The sequence below is a fragment of the Strigops habroptila genome, chromosome 1, assembly GCF_004027225.2.
Source record: "Strigops habroptila isolate Jane chromosome 1, bStrHab1.2.pri, whole genome shotgun sequence".
NCBI classification, from domain to species: Eukaryota; Metazoa; Chordata; class Aves; order Psittaciformes; family Psittacidae; genus Strigops; species Strigops habroptila.
This window is the reverse complement of record NC_044277.2, coordinates 123,496,268-123,523,613: the sequence shown is the minus strand read 5'-3', so window position 1 is coordinate 123,523,613 and position 27,346 is coordinate 123,496,268. Positions and strand designations below refer to the sequence as shown.

At 37.6% G+C, this 27,346-nt stretch overlaps 1 protein-coding gene across 2 annotated transcripts in view; it reads left to right on the top strand.

The window, feature by feature from the left end:
* The window catches only part of SLC25A13 (solute carrier family 25 member 13), a 101,110-nt gene that overhangs the window by 47,427 nt on the left and 26,337 nt on the right, over positions 1–27,346 (top strand). For both annotated transcript variants that reach the window (XM_030488454.1, XM_030488444.2), the window contains 9 exons: positions 3,021–3,160; positions 9,824–9,970; positions 11,531–11,669; positions 12,490–12,583; positions 12,757–12,841; positions 15,006–15,090; positions 15,551–15,709; positions 22,626–22,678; positions 23,720–23,800. In XM_030488454.1, coding sequence (XP_030344314.1) covers positions 3,021–3,160; positions 9,824–9,970; positions 11,531–11,669; positions 12,490–12,583; positions 12,757–12,841; positions 15,006–15,090; positions 15,551–15,709; positions 22,626–22,678; positions 23,720–23,800 — 983 coding nt within the window. The remainder of the gene's footprint in view (positions 1–3,020; positions 3,161–9,823; positions 9,971–11,530; positions 11,670–12,489; positions 12,584–12,756; positions 12,842–15,005; positions 15,091–15,550; positions 15,710–22,625; positions 22,679–23,719; positions 23,801–27,346) is intronic.

The following is a 27,346-nucleotide window of genomic DNA, read 5'->3' as shown; positions in this document are numbered from 1 at the left end:
TAAATGCCTATACTAATGGGGTGGCCTGCATTTCCAAGTCATAGCAAAAATTAAGTGTACATCTCCTGTTTGGACTGTTCGGAGGGGTGTTTTTACTTACAGGAACTTCTGAGGCATGCATGTACCCTTTAATCTCTAAAATAGACAAGGGAATGCAAATGCCCTGGATATATTCCTTACTGTATTCCTGGTTGGCTTGATGAGGTTTTAAGTACCATTGCTGTGAATTCTTTTGCTATTTGTAATGCCGATAATTAAACATTGTATTTTGTCTGAAATTCTGAAATTACCATTCTTTTCACTTCTTGATGTTTGATTTTCTTGAGCTGGAATTTTTCTTTTGGGCCCCAACTAAGGAGGGTTTACAAAGCACAGAGTTGGGGGATCAAAATGCATTTGTTCCTTCAAGATACTTAACGTATGATAACTGGTTAAAATAAAATTACAGAGGTATAATCAGAGGACACTCCATAACTTTCATATGTTAACAAGCAAATATTGTGAGGAGCCTGGCTCGATCAAAAGGAATTTGGGGCTGCTTTTATACTAGCTAAGATTTTTTTATCTCTTGCCTTTCATCACATAAGAAGGCACCTTTTCTCTTTTAAAAAGACAGATCTGGAGTCCAACCAAACATAGCTTTTGGTAAACGGTGACTCGTTCTTAGTCTCATCCAAATAATATCAATGTTTTGCTCTGGGGAAATTCTGGAGGCGGGATGAAAGGTAAAGACACAGATGAGCATCTGATTTCTGTGCAAGAAACAGGTACCGGAGTTGTTCTGGGAATATCTTCATTCCTCTGGAAAAGCAGAATGGTTGCTACCAGGAAGAGACAGCCTTTATTTTCTCCTGCTTGTGTATAAGATAGGCTGTCTTTTTCATGCTGGTTGCCTTCTTTGGAGGAAGTCTGGTAGAAAGCAGAAACTTCAGAAAGGTTGCCTCCGATGACATGTGGCAAGGTGCCTTGAGCTGTGTAAGGAGGAGGCATGCTAAATACAAGGCTTTCAGTAGAGGGACAATACCTCACTCTGAACCAATTGGCTTTACCTCTCATTGCCTTGAGAGCAGGATTTTGCTTCTGGACAATGCTGGCAGACAAGATCCAAGCCGACTGTGATGGAGCTTGAAGATATGAATGAACAATGCTGTCCTGGGGGCACTGATGTTGCTTGGAGAAAATTCTCATAGGACATTAGGACTTCAAGTTCTGAATTTTATGAATTTGATGTTAACTGGGGTCAATCTTTGTAAATTAAATCCAACTTGTCTTTTCACCACTGATTGCTTAGGATCAGTGGGGGCTGTGTTTTTAAGGATGAAATTACTGATTGTGTTGAGGGATGGGAAGAGGTCTGCAGTATCATCTCTGCTCTCTCGTGAAGCCCCCTCGCTTTAGAGCAAGCTGTCCTGGTGGCTAACACCAGCTGCAGTGGTTTTGGGTCTGTGCAGAAGGACACTTACTCCTTTCACCTCCTTGGGACCATTTTTTCCTATGTCTTTATCCTTCATTCACTAGGGTGCTTCCTGACATCTTCCCGGCTCTTGGCCATGCCACCCTGTTCTCAGTTTTTCTACTTCCTTGTCTAAAAGTGGGAATTACACCCTGGCTGGGTCTCCCCAGCTCAGAAGAGCCACTGTGCCTGGCTGGCATGGGCTGAACCAGAAGCTGGAACTCAACTTACGGCCCCAAGGAGTTGGCTCCCACCTTCACTTGTGGCACTGGGTGAGCTGGAAGGTGGCTCCCAGGCCTGCCTGGTAGGCAGAGGCTGGCTCCATTAAGGTGGCTCCCAGCTTGTTCTGAACACAGGCAGACACAAAGCTCCAATGATTTTTTTGACCGCAGGCACCAGCCACGCTTGGGAACTGGCTTCCAGCTCTGCTGCTTGCAGAGACAGACAGGAGCTTGGGGTTTGGGCTCCTGGTCTTTATCCCACAAAGCGTGAAGGGAGCAGACCAGCTCCTGGCCCTGCCTGTGGGTAGGGAGTGTGCCCTGGGAACCAGCTCTCCAAGCCCGCAGGAACTAGCAGGAGACAAGAACTGGCTCTTGGCTGACATTGCTGGAGAATCATACAGCAATTAGGAAGGTTTGTAGCAGTTCGGAACCTCTGGCCTTGAGCTTGTCTTCAGAAGATATCTTTGCTCTGTATTTTTGGCTGAGACAGACTATCACATTGAAGTGGGCACCGTCGTGTGAGACAAGTACTTCCTCAGATCTTGTTGCTGTTTCCATTAGTTAAAATATGTACTGTCCAGTTCCAGCAATGTATGGTACTTATTTATGATTGTACAACTTGGTGTGTTTCAAATAGTTGTTCTTTACCAAAAATGCCATATATTACCAAAACCTCTGCCAGCCTGTTGCCCAGTTATGACTACTAAACTGTGAAGCTTGCATTTTGCTGTGATTAAACAAACTTGTTGCACTGCCCCTCTCCTTGTAGCAGAGGTCTAGGGTTAAATTCTGCTTAGTACTGGAGGTGGTGATAAGTTTGTGTTCCTGCCTGCCATGTCCCCCCATCCTTTGTCCTGCACGTCACTGCTCCAGCTACAGAAAAGCGGATCTTGAAATACTGGTATTTTTGTAGTTGATTTGTTTGAATGTGGAGAACTCTGGGAATAATACAACAGCCTGAATTATAGTGACACAGAACTTTCATTGTTAGCAGCTTGAAAAGATTATGCTGGGAATTGGTTAGCATTAGTCTTGTTTTTATAAGTTGACTTTTAATTTAATCTTTTCTTGCTTGAATTGGAAACTTCAAATATCCAGGGTCTCTTCTAATCAAATGCTTTGAGTATAAAATTCATAAATAAAAGGATTATTCAGAAACTGTGAGGGTGTTCAAAACTTTATGATGATTTTGGTAAACAAAAAAAATTAGGTTTGCTTTACGGTATGTTATTAATTTATGTGAACAATATTTGCTTTCCTGCTAGAAAATGTAATATTTGTTATATGCTTGTTTCTTGTGGTTATTTTATTTCATTATTAAATGAACATTTTTCTTTTCTTCCCAGAGGATGCTAAGCAAGTTTTTGGCCAGACCACGATTCATCAGCACATTCCTTTTAACTGGAATTCAGAGTTCGTACAACTGCATTTTGGAAAGGATAGAAAAAGACACCTAACATACCCAGAGTTCACCCAGTTTTTACTGGTGGGTCTAATACAATACAGTTTGTCAAGAGTAATAAGAAGGATGCAAGAATGAAACTATTTCAAACCTGCCAAGTACTATGCTGGTAGGAAAGTTAAAAGATAGACCGAGTGTAGTCTTTTACAGTCAGAATGCTGGATAATAGTGTGTTGTTAAATACAATATGCTTATGGTAAAACTGCTGATTCAGGCTCGGTGGTTTTTTTCTTCTCTTTTGTTTTTGGCACCTGTATGCAAGAGGTGATCTTTTCTACACTGTTGTGTAAACAGACATGAAATTAAAAAACCTAGTCCTCTAATTGTGAAAATCTCCTGTATATTTAAGTCCATGAGTCAAAGAATGTTACATCACAGTATTGAACATTTTGGACCCAGCTGTCAGACTGGTATTAAGAAATAATTCTGTCTGTAAACAGCATGTTTACCAAATGTGTTTACTTCAGTGGTATCCAATAAAGATGCTTTGCTGCAGTTTTTGCTGCAAGCCCTTTACACATAGTTCTTTACTTTTGACCTTTTTTGAATTAAGAGTATCTCAGATAGGAAAATGCTATTTATCTTTGCTTGTGGTATATAGAGTATAAAATACTACCTTTCTTTTGCAAGGAGCTCTTGGCTATTCATACGTTGGGGTTCTTTTTTACAGAACGTAAAATTTTGTGCTAATAAAAAAAATAGTTTATCTGTATTTCAGCAGTACTGTTAAAAATAGTCTTCAGTAGGAAAAGCGATCCTTGAAGTGTTGAAACACGTGAGTTTCTTATTTGTATTCCTTCTGAATACTTAATGCCTGTATTAGTATTTACACTAGAGAGTTTTAAAATGGGAACCTGCTTCAAGACTGCAAGGTTTCTTTTTTTCTTGTTTACACAAGTATGTTAGTTCACAGTAGGAGGTGGTATCATTTTGATGAGGAATAATTAAGATAATGCTATTGAGACAAATGTTTCAAATTGACTTTGTAGAACAGAGCCTAATTAACTTTGTATGAAGAGGACGTCAGGTATCACATGATTAAACTGTATTCCCTTGGGTTTTGTCTTGACTATTGTAACTCCTAAGTAGCTGAGGCATAGACCAGTTTTGTGGCAGAATAGTGAACTAGAACCAGTTTTGGATAAAAAAAAGCAAATGTGTTACTAGATTAGGAAAAAGTGCCTCTGGCTACATGTTCTGGTGTTCTAGGATCTCCTTCCAATAACAGACTAAGCTTTGGTTATGTATCCTGATTTTGGTGGATTAAAATCACAGTCTTAACAGAGTACCACTCCTATTTGCCTCATGTATCTGTCTGTTTACAGATCTGAGGAAAACCTGAAATAAAATCCAGAATGAAAAGAAGGACCGTTTTTCACAAAAAAAAAGGGGGGGGGGGGGGAACAGTAAGAGAGGTTAGAGCCACAGACCTCAAAGAGCCTGTAAACTCATGGCTTGGCATGTGGAAGATTGAGTTCTTTCTTTGTGTCTTTGGGTTCTTTCATGTTTTTTTCTTTGAATTAGGAAAAGCAAGAGCTGAGGCAGGAGTTTTCTAATTTTGGAAAAGAGTCCTAACTACTAAGCTTTCTCATGCTGTGGAGGGGTGTTCCTCTTTCCTTGTCTGAAATGACTTTTCTTGGATGTGATCATATTCTGGGGAGAATTGTATTTGGTTTTGGTGTGTCTTGCTCCTGCCTCTTTTTCTTTATTGTTTGTTTTGGTTTTATTTTTTAATTGGCTCTACTGCAAAAGTGAATCTTAGCTAGCAGCCTTGCAGAGTAAAAGCTGTTGGAGCACATCAGTGGTCCTCATGAGCCAGGCAGCCCTTTTGTTGATGATCTATAAGAGGAGGAAGAGCATAAATCTGCAGAATAAGAGTGATGATTGTAAGTGTCCTCTAGAGAGGTGAGATGCATTCAGGAAAAGTTCTAAGGCTGCTAATAAAGATGCTCTCAGCATTGGTGCAGACAGCAAGAACTTTCCCATAAATCGATTGTCCTAAGACTGCTGAAGCTGTCTGCTATCAGTACAGTCTGTTAGGATGCTCAGTCTGTCACAGTAATTGGGTACATCTGTTTATCCACTTTCTAGAACTGTAAATCTTCGACACGCGCAAGTTTCCTTACTGATTCTTGCCTTGCAGCAGTGTGTTAGAGATAGCGAAGTTTGGGCACAGAAATGACTCTCAGCACAAATCGGAGAGTTAATGTTCTCAGGCATAGAAATCTTCCTTTAAGCTCTGTAACCTTTGGTTACTCGGCCTTTCCTTCTGACATTCTGCCTGTGCATGAGTCAGTCTCCTTGGTCTGATGTCTAGACCTTGGACCTTAGACAGCAGGAGACCACAGTGGATACCAGATTACCTTTCTGCATTCCTGATGTCTGAATGCTCTTTACATTGCACTTAACATGGACCAGATGGTTCTGTAAGGCGCTTCAGGTACTGCTTTGTAAGTACAATGCAATTTGCAACTTTTAATGAAATAATCCAGCTAGATTCAAATTCATTCACATTAGGTCCTATTATGCCACATAAAGTTTTTACATATTCATTATCTGCTGCAGCGTTTGGGCTAATCATCACTTCTAGCAAAGCTGAAGGTACGTGGAAAATAACAGTAGTGTATTTTATCCATGCACAAGATGGATCTCTTCTGGCTTTAAATAAGAAGAGTTTATATGGGATTCTGAATATTTGTATCCTACCAGCAGTTTTTTTTGTCTACAGTAACAGAGATGCCCAAAAGTATAGCCTCCAAGCTGCTTGGCTTTAATACAGTTAACAATCTATTTGCATCAGCCCAGAGCTCAAGGTGTGTTGTTTTACCCTCCTTCTCATTTTGCTAGTTTAAAATTAGCTCATTTATCTCCACTATTTATCCGTCATAGTTATATCTGTTTGGATATGGCCGTGTTCCATCATCACTTAAGTGGCAAGTCTGCCTCACAAAGAGCAACACTGGCCCCTTTCTCAGCATGTAAAATCTATTCTGCAGGATAAATTTTAACATATGCTTATATATGAGACTGGTAAATCCATTTCTGCATTGTCTGGGAATTTATTTGTGCCCAAAATATTAGTTGATGAAGTAGTACTCTTTGTAATTGAACCCCAGGATCTACTGCAGTGGAAAGGATTGTGCTGTATCTGATGACTTGTGGATCCATTGGGGTGGAACCCAAACATATATTTCTGTCTAAGTGGAAAGTAAAGAAGCTTTTAATGAGCTGTAAGTGAAAGCTGAGCTAAAATCTCTAGATAGGAAATAATTTAATGAGAATTGTGGTGCCAGCATGCCTGCCATGATGTGCAAATTAATTTTTCACAAAGTCTTACCTCCCTGGCAGAATTCTGGACTTCCAGCATCAAGGGAGAAGCTTGTTTTCCAAGTATATATAAGTTTATGGAAACTCTAGTTGGAGAAGGTTCTTTAGGATGTGTAATTTGTATTACAAAGCAATGAGGATTGTATTTCTTTAAACCTTAGTCTGTCTAGGTGGACAATATTGGACTGAAATAGATGAAAATATGAAAACTATTGCAAGGCAGATAACATCTCTGAACACCACAACTTGCTTTATTGTTTTTCCGTTTATTTTTTTATTTAAAGGAGGTGTTTTCTATATTAGCTGCATATATACGGCATTGACAATGTTAGAAGATCTCATAAAGATTTCCTTGATAAATTGCTGGTAGCTACTGAGCCTCATTTTGAAATGTAGTTAGTCATGCTGTGAGATGTCTTAACTTTCACGCTTGGAGACTGAGGGAATAGGTAGCCTTTCTTTTGAGTTAAACACTTCAGGAGTTTATTACGTTGTTATGCAATGTACAGCGATTAGAGAAGTGACATCTGTCTTTTTTTTGGTGACAGACTTTATAGGTGAAATTTAGTTTTGAGACTGAGTGTGTTACTGTATAATGGTCCTTATGATCTTGTATGCCATGTTGCTATTATGGTTTGGGAATACCATGTGGCTGAAGGTCCCTGTGCTTTTTTCTGCTCAGTGCACTGGAAAATGCATAGCACAGCTCAAAATAACTGTAGCCTAAAAAGACCCTACCTTTCTGAGAAGGTGGGATGAGTCTTCTCTATTTGCAGTATGCTTAAACCATTTAATGTCTGTACTAAGGAGGAGGTACAAAGAGGGAGCTCCAGAAGACTGACATCATCCTATTCAGAGTTTTATCTTGCTGCCTAACTATAGCTGAGTGGCTCTTTCCTAGCTGACAAGAACACGAGCAAATGGCAGCACTGAGTCCTTGACCATGTGTTTAACCAAGTGGGGTAATTCTTCTCTCTAGTGGGTTTCACATGTACCAAGAAGATTGAAAGGAATCACATTAGCAAGGAGGGGATGGGTTGTTTTGGCTTGTACTCAACTGTAGTACTAACAGCCTTTTTGCAATTAGCTAGTGATGACAAGAAACAAGCACTTAATGTATTTCTCTGGAACATGAGCCCTGCTTTGCTTCGGAGGCTGGGACATCACTGTCAGCCAAGGTCTTGCCAATGGCATATGCACCTCCAAACTCGCTGACGGGTGTACAAAGATGGGAACAGACTGGACTTCTGCAAGTGGTGTCCAGGTTTTCTGCTGCATTTTAGTGCTGGATTCTGGCAGCACAATACTGCAAGCAGTTTCAGTGGTTAAAACAAAATGAATGAGAGAAGAAAGCAACATTCACAGTTTCCCATGTAATCCTTCTGCTGAATTAAATTTATTTTTTCTTTGGTGATGCTGCCACTTAATGAAAAACTTTATTGTTCATTTGTTCATACATTTCCACCTGCCAGGTGGTGAGTGTTTAGGAATACAAGAGTTACCATACCTAATTCCTCTTTAGAGTTCTCTGCCTCCCGAGTAGCTGCCTGCCTCAGGCTGACAAAGTTTTTCTGTCTTCATGTGCTCTCCCCATCGTAGACCTCCCAGAATTGCTTGCTTCCAAGTTTCTGTTGAAATTATAGTCACAATTGGAGTGAAGCATGAGCTTACATGGCTGCATCCAGCCAGAGTGAATATTATTGCTGAATTGTAACACCTCCATGTAGGGGGCTGTAATGTAAAGGAAACGTGACAGAACTGGAATTGTAACGCTTCAAATTATAACCCCCACAAGTGTTTCTCATCAAAAGCAGAAATTTCTGAATAATTCTGTGAGTGAAACGCAGTTTTGAAACATTGATCAGCCCTTTCCTCTCCACCTCTTTCCTCCTTCTGCCTAATATATTAGCAGGTTTTCGTCATACCTTTCAGGTCAGGGTACAGTGTTTTAATTAGAAATGAGGAGTAAAATTGGAGAGGTCAGGAGGCTGAAATGAAAAAAGCTGTGCATCCATGGCTTTGGCATGAGGTGAATGAGCAGAAGGAGGAACGGTGGCTGCAGGCCTCCGGCAGGTGTGATCCTACACCGGCTGTATTTGCCTTTCACCCTTCACTCTCTATTCCCTTGAACGCTGCTGTGAGATAAATACCAGCTTATATGTGAATACATTGTGCTGGTGATTCTTGACTAGCCTGAGTCTTGGCTTAATATGATTTCTAAGGCATATATTTGCAAATATGATGGAAATAACAGATAGTGTCATGATGCACTGCAAAGACTTGCTTAGTATTGCTGACATACTTTTGCTCTGATTCCATTTTCTGAATGACTGATTTGATTATGAGTATGTACTCAGACTAAGCACTGTATTTCTGTGAAGAAGTTTTTATAAGCTTTGAAATTTAAAGGGAGGACATGGCAATTATTTGTTTTCCTCCATTCAGCAAAGAAATACAGATTGTGAAGTCTAACTGCATCACCAAACGTTATTTCTGGTTTTTGCAAACCTGTAGAACTGAACAAAAAGCTTACCTGTTTTATCAAGTTACTATCTGTGCAGGATTGTTCCTTTTAAACAAAAAATAAAGAGATAAGAAAGTAGTCTAACAGTAATTTATGAAGAAAGGGTGAAGGCCACAGTAGGAAAAGATACAGTTTTGAGAGATTAAATGCCTTTTTTCTTCCTTCTTCTCTCAGGGATACATTTGAATCACAAAACGAGATTATCAGGTGGTTGCATCAGATAATGCTTATGATTGATCTCTGCCTGTTACTACTGCTGAAATATTGAGAACTGATCTTTAATCAGTCACAATACAAGGAGTTCTAAATTAAACTGCTGGTGTCTTTTGTAGACAAATAACTTTATGTTTTAAATGAGGATGCTTTTGAGGGAATGCTTTCAAGATTAGTGGGTGTCTACGTGGAAATCTCTGATGATTGCATTGTCCTCGTTCAGGGAGTAGCAAACGCTTTTACGGAAAGTATTTTGACCTGCTGTGACACATGCAATAAACTGTATAATGCACATCATGGAACACTTTAATGTTCATGAGTGGAGATTACCTGCACTGGTGTGTTGATACATGTCCTCTATTTCTCAGTTAAATTAATTGCATGATCTAATGTCCAGACAACAAAGAAATCATGATGGTTGTCCGAGATATTGAGCTCAGTGATAGAATATGCAACTGACAGGAAAGTCTGAAAGTTCTGCATAAATATCCAGTTAAAATTAGATTACATGTAGTTGTGTTTTGTTATGTATGAGGTATGTTTTAGGATTGCATTATATAAAATCTAACTATTAAGGTGATGATTTTGAACCTAACTTTTTTTTTTTCCCCATATGTTTTCAGGAGATACAGTTAGAACATGCAAAACAAGCTTTTGTGCAGAGAGATAATGCTCAGGCTGGAAGAGTCACAGCTATGGACTTCAGGGACATTATGGTCACTATCCGGCCACACATGCTGACACCATTTGTAGAAGAATGCCTAGTAGCTGTGAGTAGTTCTGGTATTCCAACTTGGGATACAGATGTGGGATTCCTTTTTTATGTACCTCAACCACTGTATGTGGCACACAGTCCAGTTTATGGATGCATGCTTTTAAGTTCAGCAGTTATTATCTACACATATGAAAGTTAACCCTTATTGCAGAATATGTATCCTCAATGTTCCTGGTCTCCTGTGACAAAACACAAAGCATGTAGACGGACCTTAATAATGGCCTACAAATGTAGTTTGCCTGACTATTTCCAGTCATTCCGTCATAGGAGACTGTGTCAAATATGTCAAAATGCCATTGCATCCCACTTAGGAAGTCATCCTTAAAGGTCCTGCTTTGTAATGTCAGTTCTAAGCTCCTGAGACTAATTTCTGAGAACCTGGGGCAGTGTATGAACTGGAACATCACCCAAGGACATTCACTATGCATTAACTGATAGTTGTTACAGTCGAGTGTACGTTTTTTTCAGCTTGAACTGCATAAACCAAATTAAATATTACAATTCTGCAATTTTACTGGAAGAAAAAAAGGTACATTGGGTTTTGGCAACAGTTTCTAATCTTGGGAACTTGTAGCAGCACTTTCCAGGTAATCCACTGTCTGGCGATATCCAGGTTTAAAGAAATCTGTTCTGCTTTGACTTGCAAGAAGAATTCCAGGGAGATGTGTGAAGTGATGAGAACTGCAAAGTCTGGACGGAATATTGGAAGGCGTATACAGCAAACAGCATAGCCAGAAGACTCAGGGAGTGACAATGAGAGCTGATACTTACTTCCTCAGTACTCTCCCCAGCCTTGTTATCAGCTTTACTGGGTCATACACTCTCTCATAAAATATGAGATAAGATTTTTGATTCTCCCTCAAGGTCAATTAAATTTTGGCAAGCTTATGCATTGTTTTCAGATATTTCCTTGTTCACCGATCTTATACTTTAAATAGGGAATTGATCCAATAATTTTTCTGTGCACAGACCCAACACCACTTTAAAATAAAGGTTTAGGCTCAGTTCTCATTTGAGAATGAATAACTGTTTGGATCTTATTGTTACCATTTTGTTTGACTGCCCGATATAAGCCTGAGAGCTTACTGCTGGTTTTCCATAACTTGAAATGCCTGTGATTTTAAATGTTTCATTTGACCTTTTCAGAATATGTTTTGATTTTGTGGAAATTTTCTGTATAGTAATACACTTTACATGTAGAAGTAGATTTCCTCATTACTAGAAATAAGCCAATTTATGAAACATTTCCAACTGAAGCAGTACTGAAACTTGAACTTTGTAAATTACTACTGGTTATGTTGTTATAATCCTGCATATGTGGTTGTTTAGGTTTGTAGGGTGGGGAGAGTTTTACATTCTGGTCATGATTAGTTTCAGTAACATAAGAATCTTTCATAGTTTTCTTTATTTTACCTTTTTTTTTTTTTTTAAAAAGCCAGCCTGTGCTACTGTTGCTCTTGTAAAATAACATTGTTTAGAATCCTTTATTTAAAGATTTTTCTTAGTCTTGTAACAGTCTCCTTTCTCTTTTCTTCTTTTACCGTCTCTACTCTAGGCTGCTGGAGGTACCACTTCCCATCAGGTCAGCTTTTCCTATTTTAATGGATTTAATTCTCTCCTTAACAACATGGAGCTCATTAGAAAGATCTACAGTACTCTGGCTGGAAATAGAAAAGATGTGGAAGTCACTAAGGGTTGGTAGAAATGTTTGCAGTCTGGAAGTTTCCTTGGGCATTTGATTGGGGCGGGTGGAGGGAAAGACCTCATCTGTATGCTTTTAAATCAATGGGAGGGGGAGAAAGCCTGCCTCGTTAGCATTCCTTGGTAGGCCACTCAGCTTTTTACACTCCTGTTGGAGTCCACCCTCCAGGTTTTTCATTTTGTTTCAATCAGAAAAAGGTCCCAGTAAACTGGTGGTGGGGGCAGGGTGGGGAAAGTATGTAAAGATATTTAAAAGTTTAAAAAACTTCCTAGGACTCCTGCCAAATTGGCAGCCTATTAAAGTGACCTTCAAGGGTAGTTGAAGAATTCCATAAACTTGTATCGGCGGCACAGTAAGCTGATCTACAAGCTTGGAACAAGATGTTATCTGCTATATCTAACCACTTTTATAGAGAATTCCCCCTGCAATGCCAAAGTTTCATTAATGTGGCCTACTGGGACTGTGCATGAAAAATTCCACATCTCTTGACTCCTGGTTTTTGGGTTTTTTTTTCTGTTCGCTTTTTATTATTTTTTTTTCCCTCTGACCTGCAACTGATTGATACCGTATGTCAAATATCCTAAATCCTGCTGATAGTGTTAAGCTTTAAGACTAAAGAGTTGTACTTATTTGCATGAAGGATAGACCATTTAAAACACATTTATGTAGTGGTGGGTCACCTTTATTCCCCTTCTCCCTCCCTCACCAGCGACTTCTACTTAATGCTAAAATACAAAGCAACTCTGGGGTGCTCTGGATTATTTGTTCTGGTTTGATTAGCTTTTCCTTTCTGTATTTTTATTCTTTTGCAGAGGAGTTTGTTCTGGCAGCTCAGAAATTTGGTCAGGTTACACCTATGGAAGTTGACATCTTGTTTCAGTTAGCAGATCTGTATGAGCCACGGGGGTAAGTGGAGAATTATCCATCCTCCTCTCTTGCCTTTCCTCCTCTCTTCTTGGAAGGAGTGGGAGGTGGTATTGGGGAACAGGAGAGTATAATGGAGTGGCCACGTGCTTGTAACTTCTTGTGATCTGTGCACCCATCTCTAAGCAAATGCTAAACTGAATCTATTTCCTCAGGCGCATGACATTAGCTGATATTGAAAGAATTGCTCCTTTGGAGGAAGGGACGTTGCCCTACAATCTGGCTGAGGCTCAGAGGCAGGTAAGAACAGAAGCCAGTGTGATGCTATTACCCATTTCCAGTGCAAGGTAAATAGATAGCCACCATCTTTCTGTGTTGCCAGATAAGTTGCTTTTCTCTTGTATTCTGGAATATCTGTGAGGAAAACCTTCTTGTTAGAACTTATTTTTAACCTGTGTCATGTCCTCTCCATCTGTTCTCTGTACCCCTTTCTTGAGCTGCATTTTGACAGGGTAAATGTAATTTACTTTGGAAAGATAAAATATACATGTGTCATGCACCCATTCAGTAAATATTAGATGTGTACCTAATTAAGGTTTTCTGTTTTGTGATTCTGTTCTCTCTGTTCTTTTTAATGAGGAAAGAAGACTTCCTGCTCCAAATATGGATAGTAAATTCAACATCTAGTCTATTAAATGGCAGCCCTTCTTCTGAATACACGCACATGTTCCTGGCTTCACAGTGTTCTCTGCTTTGCCTTATGCTCTGCTGAATATCAGTATAGGAGAGGTTATGTTTAGTCTACCATCACAGTTTCAGTATTAAGAATATATATATGTAAGCATTCAAATATATAAAAGCATTAATATTCTCTGCATTTCAAAGAACAAATGAATATTGACTTTTGATGGTATAACAGCAAATGAACTTTTGTTGTGTTTGAGGCAAAAAGAAATAGGAGCATTCTTTAAATGTCAAACCTGTTGATCTTTTAGTTTTCATATTATTTTAGCATATCTTATATTCTCATTGACACAAGTTTCTATACAGATAGATTTAAAACTAACCCTCTGTTTCTTTTTCTCTGTCTCTATTTTAAGGCAGCCTTAACTTTGTGTCTTGTGAGACTTGGGGGTTTTTTTTTCCTGCTCTGGGTCTGTGCGGAGACGCCAGTTTGACCACAATGAGTTGATGCAGGCTACATTTTTAGGACTACCAGGCCATAAGCCAGGCCTCTGTGTGTGTGTGTACACATGGGTCTCTTCTGCTTCTCTTTCTTCTTCTTCTCCCTCCCCTACATGTGAACACCCCCACCACTGCTCCAAGACAGTATCTAGGGTGGTGGTTTTCTGTTTGTTTGAGCAGTGACTAAATGTTGACTGTGCTGGGATGAACTCAAATGAGTTGGCTCCCAAAAGCTCCCCATCTATTCCTAGAAGACTCCTAAAGGAGTTAAAAGCATTTGCATTGGACTGAATATCAAGTAACATAAGTTACAATAGGTGGCAGTAAAATGTAGCCAAAAATGCGATGCTGAAAGCAGCAGCTTCTTCAATTTTTGCTTTGAGGCCACTGTCTTTGCTAGTATGATTTATGCCATTTTAAGAGGCTAGGACATATGAACCTGCTTGAATCTTACCATTTCTTCTAGATATGTGTCTCTCCATACGTCTCCATCCAATTCCTTTTTAATATCAGCTGCTTGATGCTGAACTGAAAAGATTTTCTGACCAACTCCACCTACATTGGAATATTAGCTAAAACTTAAACAGATTTTCAGGAAAAAATTAATTAATATTTTTATTTTGTTCTTTTACTGGTGGTATCTTAAAAAAAAAAAAAGTATTACAAAAAGTGATAGTAACTAAGGAAGGCTTAACGGCCCTGCAGAACTTCTGTTTTCCTAATTCTTTCATTAGGTAGCAATTTTAAATTGGGAGCCCTTCTGAAATTTATTTGTCATTGGATTGAATCTGATAGAACATAAACAAAATGAAATTGTGGGGGTTCTTTATGAAACCTTATTTCCTTTTAGCTAATCTGTATGAACAGTGCTTGCATACTTGTTTTGATAACTTGAGAAGTAATAGCTATACCTGATTCTGGTGACAGTAGAAAGAAATTCCAAATTTGAGTTGGTTTTAGCTGTAGAAAATGAATTACTTAAGATGCAGTATGCGTGTCCTCATATGCACATTTAGACTATTGATTTTGAAGTTGTAAAATTTTGTTGTAGTACCAGTCTTTCTTTTCTTTGCTATTCCAATCTGAACAGGCTATGGTATAAGGCTCTTAGAAACCAATGGTAAAGAAATAATAATGGAAATCAAAATCTCCAGTGTATTGTGGGATTTTTTCCAGTATCTGTATACTTGTATCTGTCTGTTCATGAGATGTTCTCTTGTGAAGTACGATGTTCTGATTATTTTTGTCTTTTCTTTTGTTTTAAATCCTGCCTTGACAGAAAGCTCCAGGCGATGTGTCTCGGCCTATTCTCATCCAGATTGCAGAATCAGCGTACAGGTTTGCCCTTGGTTCAGTTGCTGGAGGTTAGTCTTGGCTGAGGAAAAGAATATTCATCTTCACTGTTTGGGTTTTTTCTTCTTTTCTTCTGCTCTTCTTCCCCTTCTGCCTTTCACTTAAGTGTGGAAGGCTTCTCAGTCTTTCCCTTAGAGCCATGTCTAAGGGATGGGATAACTGTAAGATTGAAGGGGAAGGGGTCATCTGATCTACAAGAGTTTTGGAATTTATGAGACATTGGAGTTTTCAGGTGGTGTTCCTATCTGATTTGTCACCAAACCAGTTTCAGAAGAATCAGATTAATAATAAGGTATGGCATGGGAAATGCTTTGGGTTAAAAGTGTGGGAGATAGTTTAATGTATCCAGAATATATTGTGGAGAAAAAAAATACAACTGATACTTGAGATGTGTATGTGGAAGATAAGAGTTGCAGTCAAACCCTGTAAATGCAAAATCATGTTTTCTTAGAGCTTGATTTTTATTTGCAGCTGTTGGAGCCACTGCTGTCTACCCAATTGATTTGGTAAAAACTCGAATGCAAAACCAGCGCTCTACAGGCTCTTTTGTGGGAGAACTTATGTATAAAAACAGCTTTGATTGCTTCAAGAAAGTGCTACGTTATGAAGGTTTCTTTGGGCTTTATAGAGGTAAGTTTAAAAGGTGGTATATACTAATGACAAGATACTAGTAAGAGTTCAGTGGGACTCTGGATTTTTAAGCCTTTTTTGTTAAGACTTCAATTCTGCCTGGTTTGTGTTTTTGTTTATACTCTGTTATAGGTGAAGGTTTTGCAAACTTGATAAATAAAACCACATTGTAATCAGAACATTTCTGTAGGATCTTTCTGTCCTTTTCTTATCTGCAATAGGGCAATAATAGCAATTTCCTACAGCAAAAATATACTGTTAGTCAAGTTTTTATTTCCTCAGTAGTCCTTAGTACCAAGGATGTTCTGTCCTGTGTGGTAAGAAGCTAGATCATCATTATTTGTTTTTTTGTTTTGGTGTTCTTTTTTGCCTGTTTTCTTTCTATTTAAAAACATAAAACCATAGAGACTATATGGTACCTTGTTATTAACCAGAACTCTTTTTGTGATACCTTTTGTGGCAGAAAGGTCTCTCTGAACCAGTTGCATGTGCTTCACTAATCATTGGGAATAGTCATCTTTATCAAGTTTCATGTATACCTCTTCTTAGCTTTTCACTGTTGAGTCAGCCAGAGACATTAGCTGGGTTTCAGCCCACTTACTTTTATATAAGTAACCAATACACTCAGGTTATGAAGTTAGCTGTTCCAAGTTCCATTTGTAGCCAATGAAGGAAGTTCCAAAAGCTCATTTACTGTGTTCAGTATGTAAATCATCCTCACTTTGGGTATCTTGGGCAAGTGCCTGCAGTTAGATGGTAGCTTTATTTTTTGTTCCTGTCTCAGTTAAGGCATCAATGGTGTAGGTTCAGGTAACACAGAAGTAGTTATAAATAGTCATGAACTGCTGCATGAGACTGCAGTTCTTCTCTGTCACAGAGATAAAGCAAATTATATTTCTGGTATCCCAATATTGAGATGTCTTATTCCCCTCTGCCATATTGATTGGGGCGGATTTGAAACTTGTGTTATTTATTTCTTTTTTAGCCAGCTTGCTTAGAAATTTTATTTAACTTTTGAAAATCAGAATATTGTAATGAGAGAAATTAATGGCTAAAAGCAGTTGAGAATGGAGGATTTCAGTAAAACATTGTTATGATCTGCAAAGCTATATGCATCTGGGAAAAAAAAAAGGTTAATAAGACAGCGTGTGAAACACCGTTAAAACAAAGTGGTGTGATAGATGTGCACTCTTTAATGTATGACCTGAGTTACTAAAGGCTGGCTAAGTAGCTCCTCCGCAAAATTCAGACTTTGTAATTATTTCAGCACTATTGGAGATGGGAAGGCTCTGTCGTTATTGACTGAGTTTGAGGCAATTTTTTGAGTAGGACTAATAATTTGATAAGGAGTATTGACATGGTTTCTATTCTGTAAAGATCTATAGCAACCAGAATTGTAAAAAGTCACAGTTATAGGCTAAAGAATGAAACTATTCCCTGCAAATGTATGTCTGCTGCTTCTGGGATCCTGAAAGAATAAATAAGCAGAATTCCGCTATTAGCTGCTTCTCTTGCATTGAAACTCTGAAACAGTGGTTTTTTTCACCTGGAAAAAAAACCCTTGGAGATGTCATAAATGCATATTCTTGACTCCATTTGCTTGTCATGTTTTTGGAGGGATTTTTTCATTGCTAAATTTGGGGACCTTTAGGAACCTTCATCAGTATGGCTTGTCCTTCTATTCCCCATCCCCTTTACTACTTTTCAGTCTTCCAAGGAGTGCTGCATAATGAAATCTCAGACAGTTTGGTGGAGCTGAATTTCTAAACCCAGGGCAATAATCTAATTTCTGGATTATATAGTAGAAATCGTGTAATGGCATAGAATACCATCATTTCAGAGGCAAATTGAGACTTATGTTTCTGCAGAGTCTCTACTTAAAGGGAACCCTGATTTAGCTTCTCTTTTAAAGGAGTCAAATAGGGAAAACTCCTTAAAAATGGGAGCATCCTCTGTGCAGTTCTGTAAATTCAGACTGTTGCTTGCTCTCTAAGGAGATGATGTTGGAGAAAGTTGAGCAACTGAGTGCAGAATGAAGGTTTCTGGTTAAGCTTGAGAGGACAAGAAAATTTGAAAGGAACATTTTATCTATTAGTTTACTGGCCTAATTTAATGCAGTAAATTTAATTGCAAGAATCATTTCATTCTAGTCTTAAATGTTACACTAGATAAGACAAACTACAGAGTACATTACTTTTTGCTGCTCACGGGTAACTAATACTCTTTCTTACACTGTGGTGTGTTCAGAGTTAAGTAAATGTAGTTTTTTGTCACCACTGGAGGAGGGGGTAGTAAGAGTTCTCCTGCTTAGCTGAATAGTAATGCAAAACCTTTAAAAAATTATAGTAGAAACATTTGGAGCAGTGGTCTCTTTGTCATGATACACTGCAAGAAAGCAAGCAGAAATTATAAACCCTGCTCTGAACTCAGCCATTTCAGATGATATTTTAATGCAAGGCACGTATTTCCATGAGTGAAGTGAACCGATTTTTCTTTTTTGTATTATTATTTTATTCCAAACTTGAAAAGGGCAAAACCACCATGTTCTAAACCACCTTCTCAGATAAGGATAAATTACACCATCTTGTGGATATAAAGAGAGCACTAAATTTTGTTTAATGTCAGTTTGGTTCTAAGGGTAATCAGTGTTTCTATTGAAAAGATACTTTGATTTAAAAAAAAAAAACCAACCAAGAAAACAAACATGATATAAACCTCTGTAGAATCTTTAGAATTATTCATTATTTGAATGCTGTGTTCTTAGATTAATTTTTTAAGACCGTACATCTGAGATAAATTTTTCATCTGTCTGTTTCTCAGCATGACTGAAAAGAATACTCATCTTACATACCTGTAATTTACTGTTGCGTCTACATTTATACCTGAAATACGTATTTAGAAACTTACAGCTGTTTACATATATGCAAATATAAAAAAAAATTTGGAAGCTGAGATTTGTCAGCATCTCTTCCAACTGATGAGGTCACCTACATTTGTTAATACTATTTTAATCAGAAGTCCACCTGATGAGTTGCAGAATGCTTCACAGTCTTAAGCAGTGCTTCTAGTAGAGATTATTTCACATATACTTGATAGAAATTTTATGAGAAATTTAAGTACCAGAGATAAAATACATTAAATTGTTCAGTAGCCATGCTGTTAATGGCACTCTCCTAGAGGATGCAAAACACAGGAAATGCTGTGGAAGACTGTCATCTGTGATCATTAACTGTTAAGGAACTTGCTCATTTTATATCTTCCAATGGTTCTTCTAGCACTGCAGTGACTCCAGATGCCATCTAATCTGAGATTTTAATCATTCATTCATCATCCAGCGTCATTATTACAGATGCACTCCGATGTTAATGATACAACAAGACCGTGGCAGAAACTTTCCTCCAGAAGTATGCAATGAAGTACCATTTTTGTAGAATGGAATTACAGGCTTACTCCTACCCAAAGTTCTGTCAAAGCACAAAATCTTCAAGAAATACCTCATTTCCAATCTGAGGGAGCTGTGGTTGAATGGCAACTGGTGATAAATTGTCCAGTTTCTTGCGTGAATCCTGTAATAGAAAAATTTGGCAGTATTCCATTACCGCTTTTCTATCAGATGTCCAAATGGTTTCGAATATTTTACCTAGATCGAGAACAGTTCCTTCAGTCGCATCTGTTACTTAGTGTGAAACTGAAGTTTCATTGTTAGACATCTGAAAAAATACCTTGGTCAGATAAGATTTCTTTTTTTACTTGATGCCATCACTGCAGCTGGGCTGGAAGAGCTATTGCATGTATATTCACCATGTATTTAGCCTGTTTTCAGCAAGTAACTTGTATGACATTGCAAACTAAGTGTAGCTCTTGGTGCTCTCTCTCACATATACCTTCACCTTTCCATAGAGTTCTATAACTACAGCAATATGTCAGATATGAAGAGGTACATGGTAATTGCTACTAAAAAGCCTTGAATGTATAAAGATGGGTTGAATAACGTTTGCTATGTACTACACTAGTAGGCTGCCTATGTACAAAATGTTATTCTCTGATGTTGTAAGAGGCATACATTTTTAAGACACTGTCAGGCATTTCTAAGCCTGTCCTACATCTGTGTATGTGTCATATTGCTGATCTGCTAATGCACAGTAATACTGAAAATTCCCACAGTGTCAGGGTAACCCCAAGAGGAAAATGACATTTTCCTATGTGTCCCTTTATGTGCTTTCTTTCTTCCAAAACTTATCATTTTTATCATGTTCAGACATCTTTCAACAGTGTTTCAGAGCTCCCATCAAAACAGTAAAGAAAAAAGAATTTAGTTTTGGTGGTCATAACATATAAAATGCACAGATATCACTTACAAATAGCTTTATTACATAGGTATGAGAGCAAACGAAGCGTCCCTCTACCTTCCTAAGCTTCTGGAGGCAGTAGGCCTACCTGGTGTCTGGCAAGGCTTTAAAATGTAGTATTAAAATTAATGCTACTTTTTTTAGAATACTGTATGCTATCTTGCAGTAGAAATACAAGCATTGTCTGTAATTAAACTCACAAAGCACTTTTATACTATAAAATTGTGTGTGAAGTAGAGACAAAGAGAAAAATGCTCTGGGTTTTTGGTTGTTTGATTGGATTTTGATTTTTTATTTTAGTGGTGGGGGTTGTAACTTCTACCTATTCTATTTAATCTTTCTCTTCTACATTGAAGTTTTATGGAAAGTTTTGGGTCGTAATAGTCCCATTCAGATTTGAGTGCAAAAGGAATGGACCAGATGGGAAAAAAATAACTTGTGCCAAGATAAATGTGTTTTTCCTGTGATTTTCTAGGTGCCTTTACAAATGCAATGTCTTAGGAGCTGAAAAATGAAAAATAGTAAAAAGGCCATCTTCAGATCAGTCTACCGAAAATGAATTTGATTTGTCCTGCTTATATTGCTTCCAAAACTGCAGGTTCACACAGAACTTCAACTGGACTATTTTTATAATTTTATATCTTGATATTTTAGAATGTCTTTTTCTGTAATTTATTTGATATAACTTCAAAGTCATGTTATATATAGCTTAGGTCTAGTAATATATTTATATATGGGATTTTAAAATTAATGATCTCCAGGTTCTTTTGAAATTGCTTATCTGCTTACAGACCTGCTCTAAGTCTACTGCATTAGACTTAGGATCAGGTAGTGTCTTGTGCATGGAATGGGTTTTTTAATCTCTGAAGATACAAATTCATTAGACATAATGTCTATATATATATATAGACATTATCTATATAAAATCTATATATCAGTCTCTAATTGTACAAAGGCACACGTCTTATAGCAAGATGTAAATACCATAGCAGTTAGAAAGATAATTTTGCCTATATAAGGCTAAAACTGGAAAAATCCTACTCATGTATCCTTGTATTGTCTTAATGCTGCAGAAAATGTATTTAGTTACACAGTTCTGACTGTCTTAATAGTTTTTCATTGAAGTCTGGATTCAAGTCCCCTGTGAACTAAAATGGCTTAAGAAATTAAAATTTTGAAATTCAACTTACTCTGCAGAATCTTTTTTTTTTTCGAGCAACTGTGTATGAACTTAGTGTTACTGTTTTCTTTTGCTCGAATATTCAGCCATATGATCACAATGAAACATAGTTGTCTTGGGTAAATGTTAGTTGGTATGTATGTACATCAGCTGTATATGCAATTAATTACTCTTTTTGACACTTGAAAACCAAAAATGCTAATACAGGTGCAAAATTTTAAAGGCATTAATATGTAACTAGGGCTGCCCTCCTGTTACCACAAGCCAAATGGTGATATTCTCCAATGTCATTTCCATATTAAGAGCATCAGTACTAACCAATGAAACTGATGGATGGTAGCAGGATGGAAGAATACACTAATCCAGTGCACGTACATTTTCGTCTTTGTTATTCTGAACTGAGCTCTACGGGAAAATGCTTTTTGGCAAGTTAGCTTTTAAAGTTGGAACCTTAAATGTTGTCTTTTTCCGCAAAAATAAAACCATGGAGAGGTGAAAATGTCAGGCTATGTAGAAAGCACCCAAACGTGCTGCCTGAGCTACTGAGCTGCTAGTACAAGGAGGGCCTGCACCAGGAATAGCTAGGGTGATTTTGTCACATTTCTGAATGGTGTCTTAATTTCATTGTGCTGATGAATGCCTGCAACACCATTCTAGCCCCAGGTAGTTTATAAGTTTTGCATAGTTCAAGGTTGTGTCATCCAAAAGTTTACAAGATATCGACTGTTCACTTCAAGCAAGAGAAGCCGACAGTCAGAGATTCCCGCCACTTTCGGCTCTGTAGTGCATCACTTCTAACAAAATCAAATAGGAAATTCCATACCTGGGGAGAAAGCAGCATAACTTCCTTTGTTTAAGAACTGGTAAGTTAGCTGGGCAAAAAGCTCAGGAGTGCAGTCACACAGGTTTGCATGTTTTGCATTATTTTGATTGCTGTCCCTTTGGGTCCTCCCATCTAATGCCATTATTTTTACCAGAAAAAGTTATTGGACTCATGACTTTTGAAGTGGATTCATCATGTATCTCACAAAATTAATTAGAAAGTCTTAATTTTTCTGTGATGAAACAGAAAATAAATGTTAGTTTATGACAGAACACTGTAACAAAGTTGGCAAATCTGTATTAGTGTTTAGGCATAAAGTGAACTGATATCACAGGTTTTAAAAAGCTAATGAAACAAATACATGTAGGCAGTGGTAGCACTTGAAGTGGTAGCACACAGTTGGTTCTCAAAATGGAATGTTTAAGTAGTCTCATTAAATTTAATAACACAAAATTACTGTAAAAATTGCCCGTTTCTAGGCGCTGATCTCTACATTTATTTGTTGATTTGTTTAGTTAATACCAAGTTCCTTAATGTATTGAATTTTCTATTTCCATGTTACAGGTCTGTTACCGCAGCTATTAGGAGTAGCACCAGAGAAGGCCATAAAACTTACTGTAAGTTTGCAAATAGATTGTTTTCACATTTCTCCACACTGTAAAGTCCACCTAATTACAATTACAGCGTTAACAGTTTTTATCCTTAATGTGTCAGCAACGTGGCAGAGGGTATTCTTGTATTTTTGCTTGATACAAACTTAATTACAAAAACCACAAAGCAACTGTTTATGTCTGACTTGTGAACATCAAAAGTGGCATACGAGTCATGTGCAGATATATATACAAATACATTTTAAGAATCTTATTGAAAACTTCTTTTTGGACTTGTTCCAAAATATATCAAGTTTATTCAACTTGTTCAGCTCATCTGCTTGTTTGTAAGTAGTGCAGGCTTTGGTTTCACTTCTTAGCAAAAATGAATAATTATTTATTGGACTTGGAGAGCTTTTGGTTTTGTATCTCCATGTGGTCCTGTATGTTTAATTTTAGCACAACAGGAGATACTATAAGCATGTAGTGAAATGTTGGTAAGAAAGGAACTTGTTTGCATGCATTTTTTCCCCCCTAAATGTTTTACTTCTGTAATTCTGCTATTTCTTGAATGATTTTAAGGCACTGAAGAATTTCTTATAACCCCATTTTAATGTATTTTTTTATTAGCCCATAAGCTAGTATTCACCAAAGCTAGTCGTATGCATTTTAAAAAAAGAAAGGTACTTAATGCTATTAATTGAATTACTGTGGTATTAAAATTTACTATTGAACATTCTGATATTAATTTGAAATTATATTTAAATTTGTAAACACAGCAAGCATTTCTAAAATCCTATTTTATCATTAATTTTCATATAATGATTTTATTAATTAGTGATTGTTATCTTTTTTCAATAGTAAATGTTTATAATTAAGATGCAAATCTTTGTTAGAAAAAAACCATAGCTTTACAGTATTTCATTTAAGATCTAAGATCTGTTTGGTATATTAGTTTCGTAGCTTCATGGATGTATTTGCGTTTTCAGTTGCACAGAATTTGCAGCTGATGAGTGTCTTCTCCAACCTTTTAATTTATCAGCTTTCATAAATGTTTGTTTTTTAAAGGTTAATGATTTTGTGAGAGATAAGTTTATGACTAAAGATGGCTCTGTCCCACTGGCTGCAGAAATTCTTGCTGGTGGCTGTGTAAGTATCTTTCATTTCCTTCATCTAAGATTCATGAAAGTGCAGAGTGTAAGATTAACTATGTGGACTAAGGCTTCTGTTTAACCACAGATCCTGTTCAAGAGCAGACTCTCCTAGAGCATCTCAGTTCTTTCCTAGATAGGCCAACCATTCTTGATGAAAGGGTAAATGTTTCTGTGCATCGTGCCTTTTAACTGTGATGTATAATTCTCACAGCTTGGAGTTGTTTCTTTAATAAAGAATGTGTCTTTATTCATGTTGGCTGTAGCTTGTGGCCTAAAGAGGATTCATGCTAACCTTTCCAGAAGTTAATCATTAGTTACTACTTTGTGGCACCCACTCCGCCACGTCACTTCTTTCCTGTGTTATTGCACCCACTAATTTTCACTTTTTGCAGTGATACTGGCTTTTTGAAATGGCAAAAACTACTCATGCTTCTTTGAGTTCATAGCAGACGTAGGCTGTGTAATCTTAACTCAGTATATAATGCATTCCTGAATGTAGGCTGTATTTAAAACCCACTAAGTTTTTAGGAGTGTTTTGCTTGCACAAAGTAGTATCTTAATGAACAACTGGCATACTACTGGGTAAGTGATAATACTTCACAGTTTGGTCTAGTTCTGTCTGTTCATATTACAGCTTACTTTATCTGGTGTATTGATTTTGTTCAAGCAAATGTAAATACTTTGGGTAAAATGAATAGTTGTTCAAAGACCAGTGCACTTTACAGATAAAGAACACTGTTTATTTAAACCGGCTTTGATCACTGGGGCAGAGCAATGTTGGTATATTTTCAATCTATCTTTGTTTCTGCTGTCATAAGACAGATGAGGTCACATTTTCAAGCAGCTTCTACCTATGTTAAAAACTACGGTGAGCAGCAACTTAAAGACAAATGCTTGTATCTTAACCTCAGTAGGTGCGGAGATTTGTGCTGTCTGTGCTTGCAGAGCGCGTACTACGATTATCTGAGCCTCAGGGTGCAGTGGCTCGGTTGCGTTGCAGGCTGAGAAGCTCTGGCTTTCTGTAATTCTCAGGAGATGGGGCAGGATTTGGCTGCTGTCTCACTGCTCCTTCTGTTTGATCACTGACCTGTTGTAGACTGCCAGGTAGGATCCCCTTGTTCTGTAACTTTAGGAGCATTCAGGGGAGAAAAAAAAGAAGGGGAGGGAGAGAAGAATGTGAGTTTCTAAAGCCCTAAATAAAAAGCATGTTGTAAATGAAGGAAAAATGCAATAAAGTGCTCGCAGAGTAAAAAGTGTTTGCCCCTTACACTAATAAAATGTCTTATGAACATAGCAGCCATAGAGAATTCAGCAAAATTTTCATTTAAAACGTCATTTGATCTAGAGTTTTTATTTTTACAGACTGCTGTGAATTTTTTAATGCAGTACAGAAAGCACTCTTTACAGAGACTTGTCATTCATGAGAACGCTGCAGCAAGCTTTTTGCTAGTAGTTCATTGTAAACTAAGGATCTGCTTTAAGAGATAGGTGGTTTGAGACATATTTTAAATGTGCTGTAAATGTTGGGTTGTCCTATTTGGTATTTGAGATATATATATTAATAACGAGATGCTGCATAAAGTTGTAGCAGTAGACGTGCGGTGGCAGAATGCCCCGAGTTTTCTTTTAACTGGAGTGCTCCACTTAAGGGCATAGTCTAGTGCCAGAGAGATAGGTTGCAACTTGTCTTTTCTGCAGGTGGTCTTTGGTTTTTTGGGTTGGTTTTTTTTTGTTGTTGTTGTTTTTGGGTTGGTTTTTTTTGTAATTTTAAACCCAATTCAGACTAGCAGCAGAAACTCTCATTAGAAGTGGTGCCAAGTTTTTGGGGTGAATTTTTCTCTCATGGTGTAAATACATGCATGAAAGACAGGCATTTTCCTATAGCTTTCAGCGTTGTATTGCCCTAACTTCCTGTCCCCATTTAAGCCAATGTGAAACCTGCAATTTCACCGTGGAAACAGTAAGGACACTGTTGAATGCTTTTGAAAATTCTCAGTCTTGAATTTTTACCTCATTTCACAATGTGGTAATCGCTTGTGTGGGAGGCAAGAAGACAGGAGTGCATGATGTGTTAGAGTCTAAAAAGGGGCAGCCAACTAAGATGTATTTCGTAAAAGACACCTGCCCTATCACCTTTCCGCTCTCCACATCTAATTCTCAGCTGTGATTGTGTTACAAACACAGATGTTAAATTTTCCTTCTTGTGCGATCTGTTTCCTTGGAGCGTATTCATTGCTTATGCGAGGTCTGTGTGCTGGGATGCGTGCTAGATTTTAATGTTTTAAATACCAGCCCTGTGAGTGCAGTATAGCGTTCATACCTAAGAAAGGGAGCACAAGCAGATACTTGGATGGTTTGGGTTGTTCAGTAACACAAAGGGCTTTGAAGGGGTCAGTATCACCTGTGTAGCTCCACTCCACTGTTTGCCCAACCATTGCCAAGCGTTGACTTCTAAGTCCCCAAGGAGTTAGCTTTGCATCATAATTACTGAGAATTAGTACACATGGCTGACTTTTGCACTTGTAACTAAAGCTGATTGTTTCATTGAACAAGCCTTTTTCTGTTTTGTAAACTGTTTTCTCTCCTGAAAAAAAAAAGGGAAGAAAATAGATCTTTTACTTCATGACCTCGTGGCACTTAGTTCAGCTAACAGCCTGTTTCATGGCTTTTTATTATGTAAAGATGAAAGTGATAGATTGGTTGAGATTTATTTTTTTGGAGAGCCCCTGGAATATAATTAAGAGTATAACCTTTATATTTTTATACAGACTCTTAAGGAGGGTTGTTATGTAAATTACTAACTCACAATTTCCATCCCCTTTGTTTGTAAGAAATTTTCCTAGTGACTGTGGTATTTGTTACCCATAAATATATATATATAACTTCCCGATTTGCACAATGCCTGACACCCACCATGAACTCTGGTCTCTGCTGTGCATTTAGGTTTCTCATCACTCATGCGAATCCTGTATAGTTCTTCTTATTATTAGACTACTAAAAAACTTCAGTTCCAAGACGTAGCATAATGATTCTGTAGAGCTGGGATCTGCTGAATGTCTAAACCGCAAATCTGACTTAACCTCCTTTAATGAAAAAGTGCACAAATATGCTAGGTTTGATTTCTGCTAATGCTGTTAACTTACCTTCAGGGATTCTTTAATAAAAGGGTGATCTTGGGTAAGCTGTAAGTACAACTTGAAATCTTTTCTTTTACAGTGGCAAGAATCTTGAAGTTTCTGTAACCTTTTTTCATGGTCTTTATTTTATACTGTAAATAAAAAACAATCACTAGTCATACTGAGTTTAGCTGCTTGCTTCATTTAAACATAATTCACAGAAAGCTTCTGTTAAAATTAACCTTATTTTTTTTTTTTTTTTTTTTTTTTGATACAGCAGTGGCCATTATTCTTTTATTTTGAGTTACATTAACAAATTGAAAACTCTCTTTGTAAAAGTGGCATAAGTATTATTTTTTGGGTTTTGAGGTGTTGCCTTTAACACTAAGCTTTTAGGCGAGACAGTCATGTTGCTTAGTTCCTTA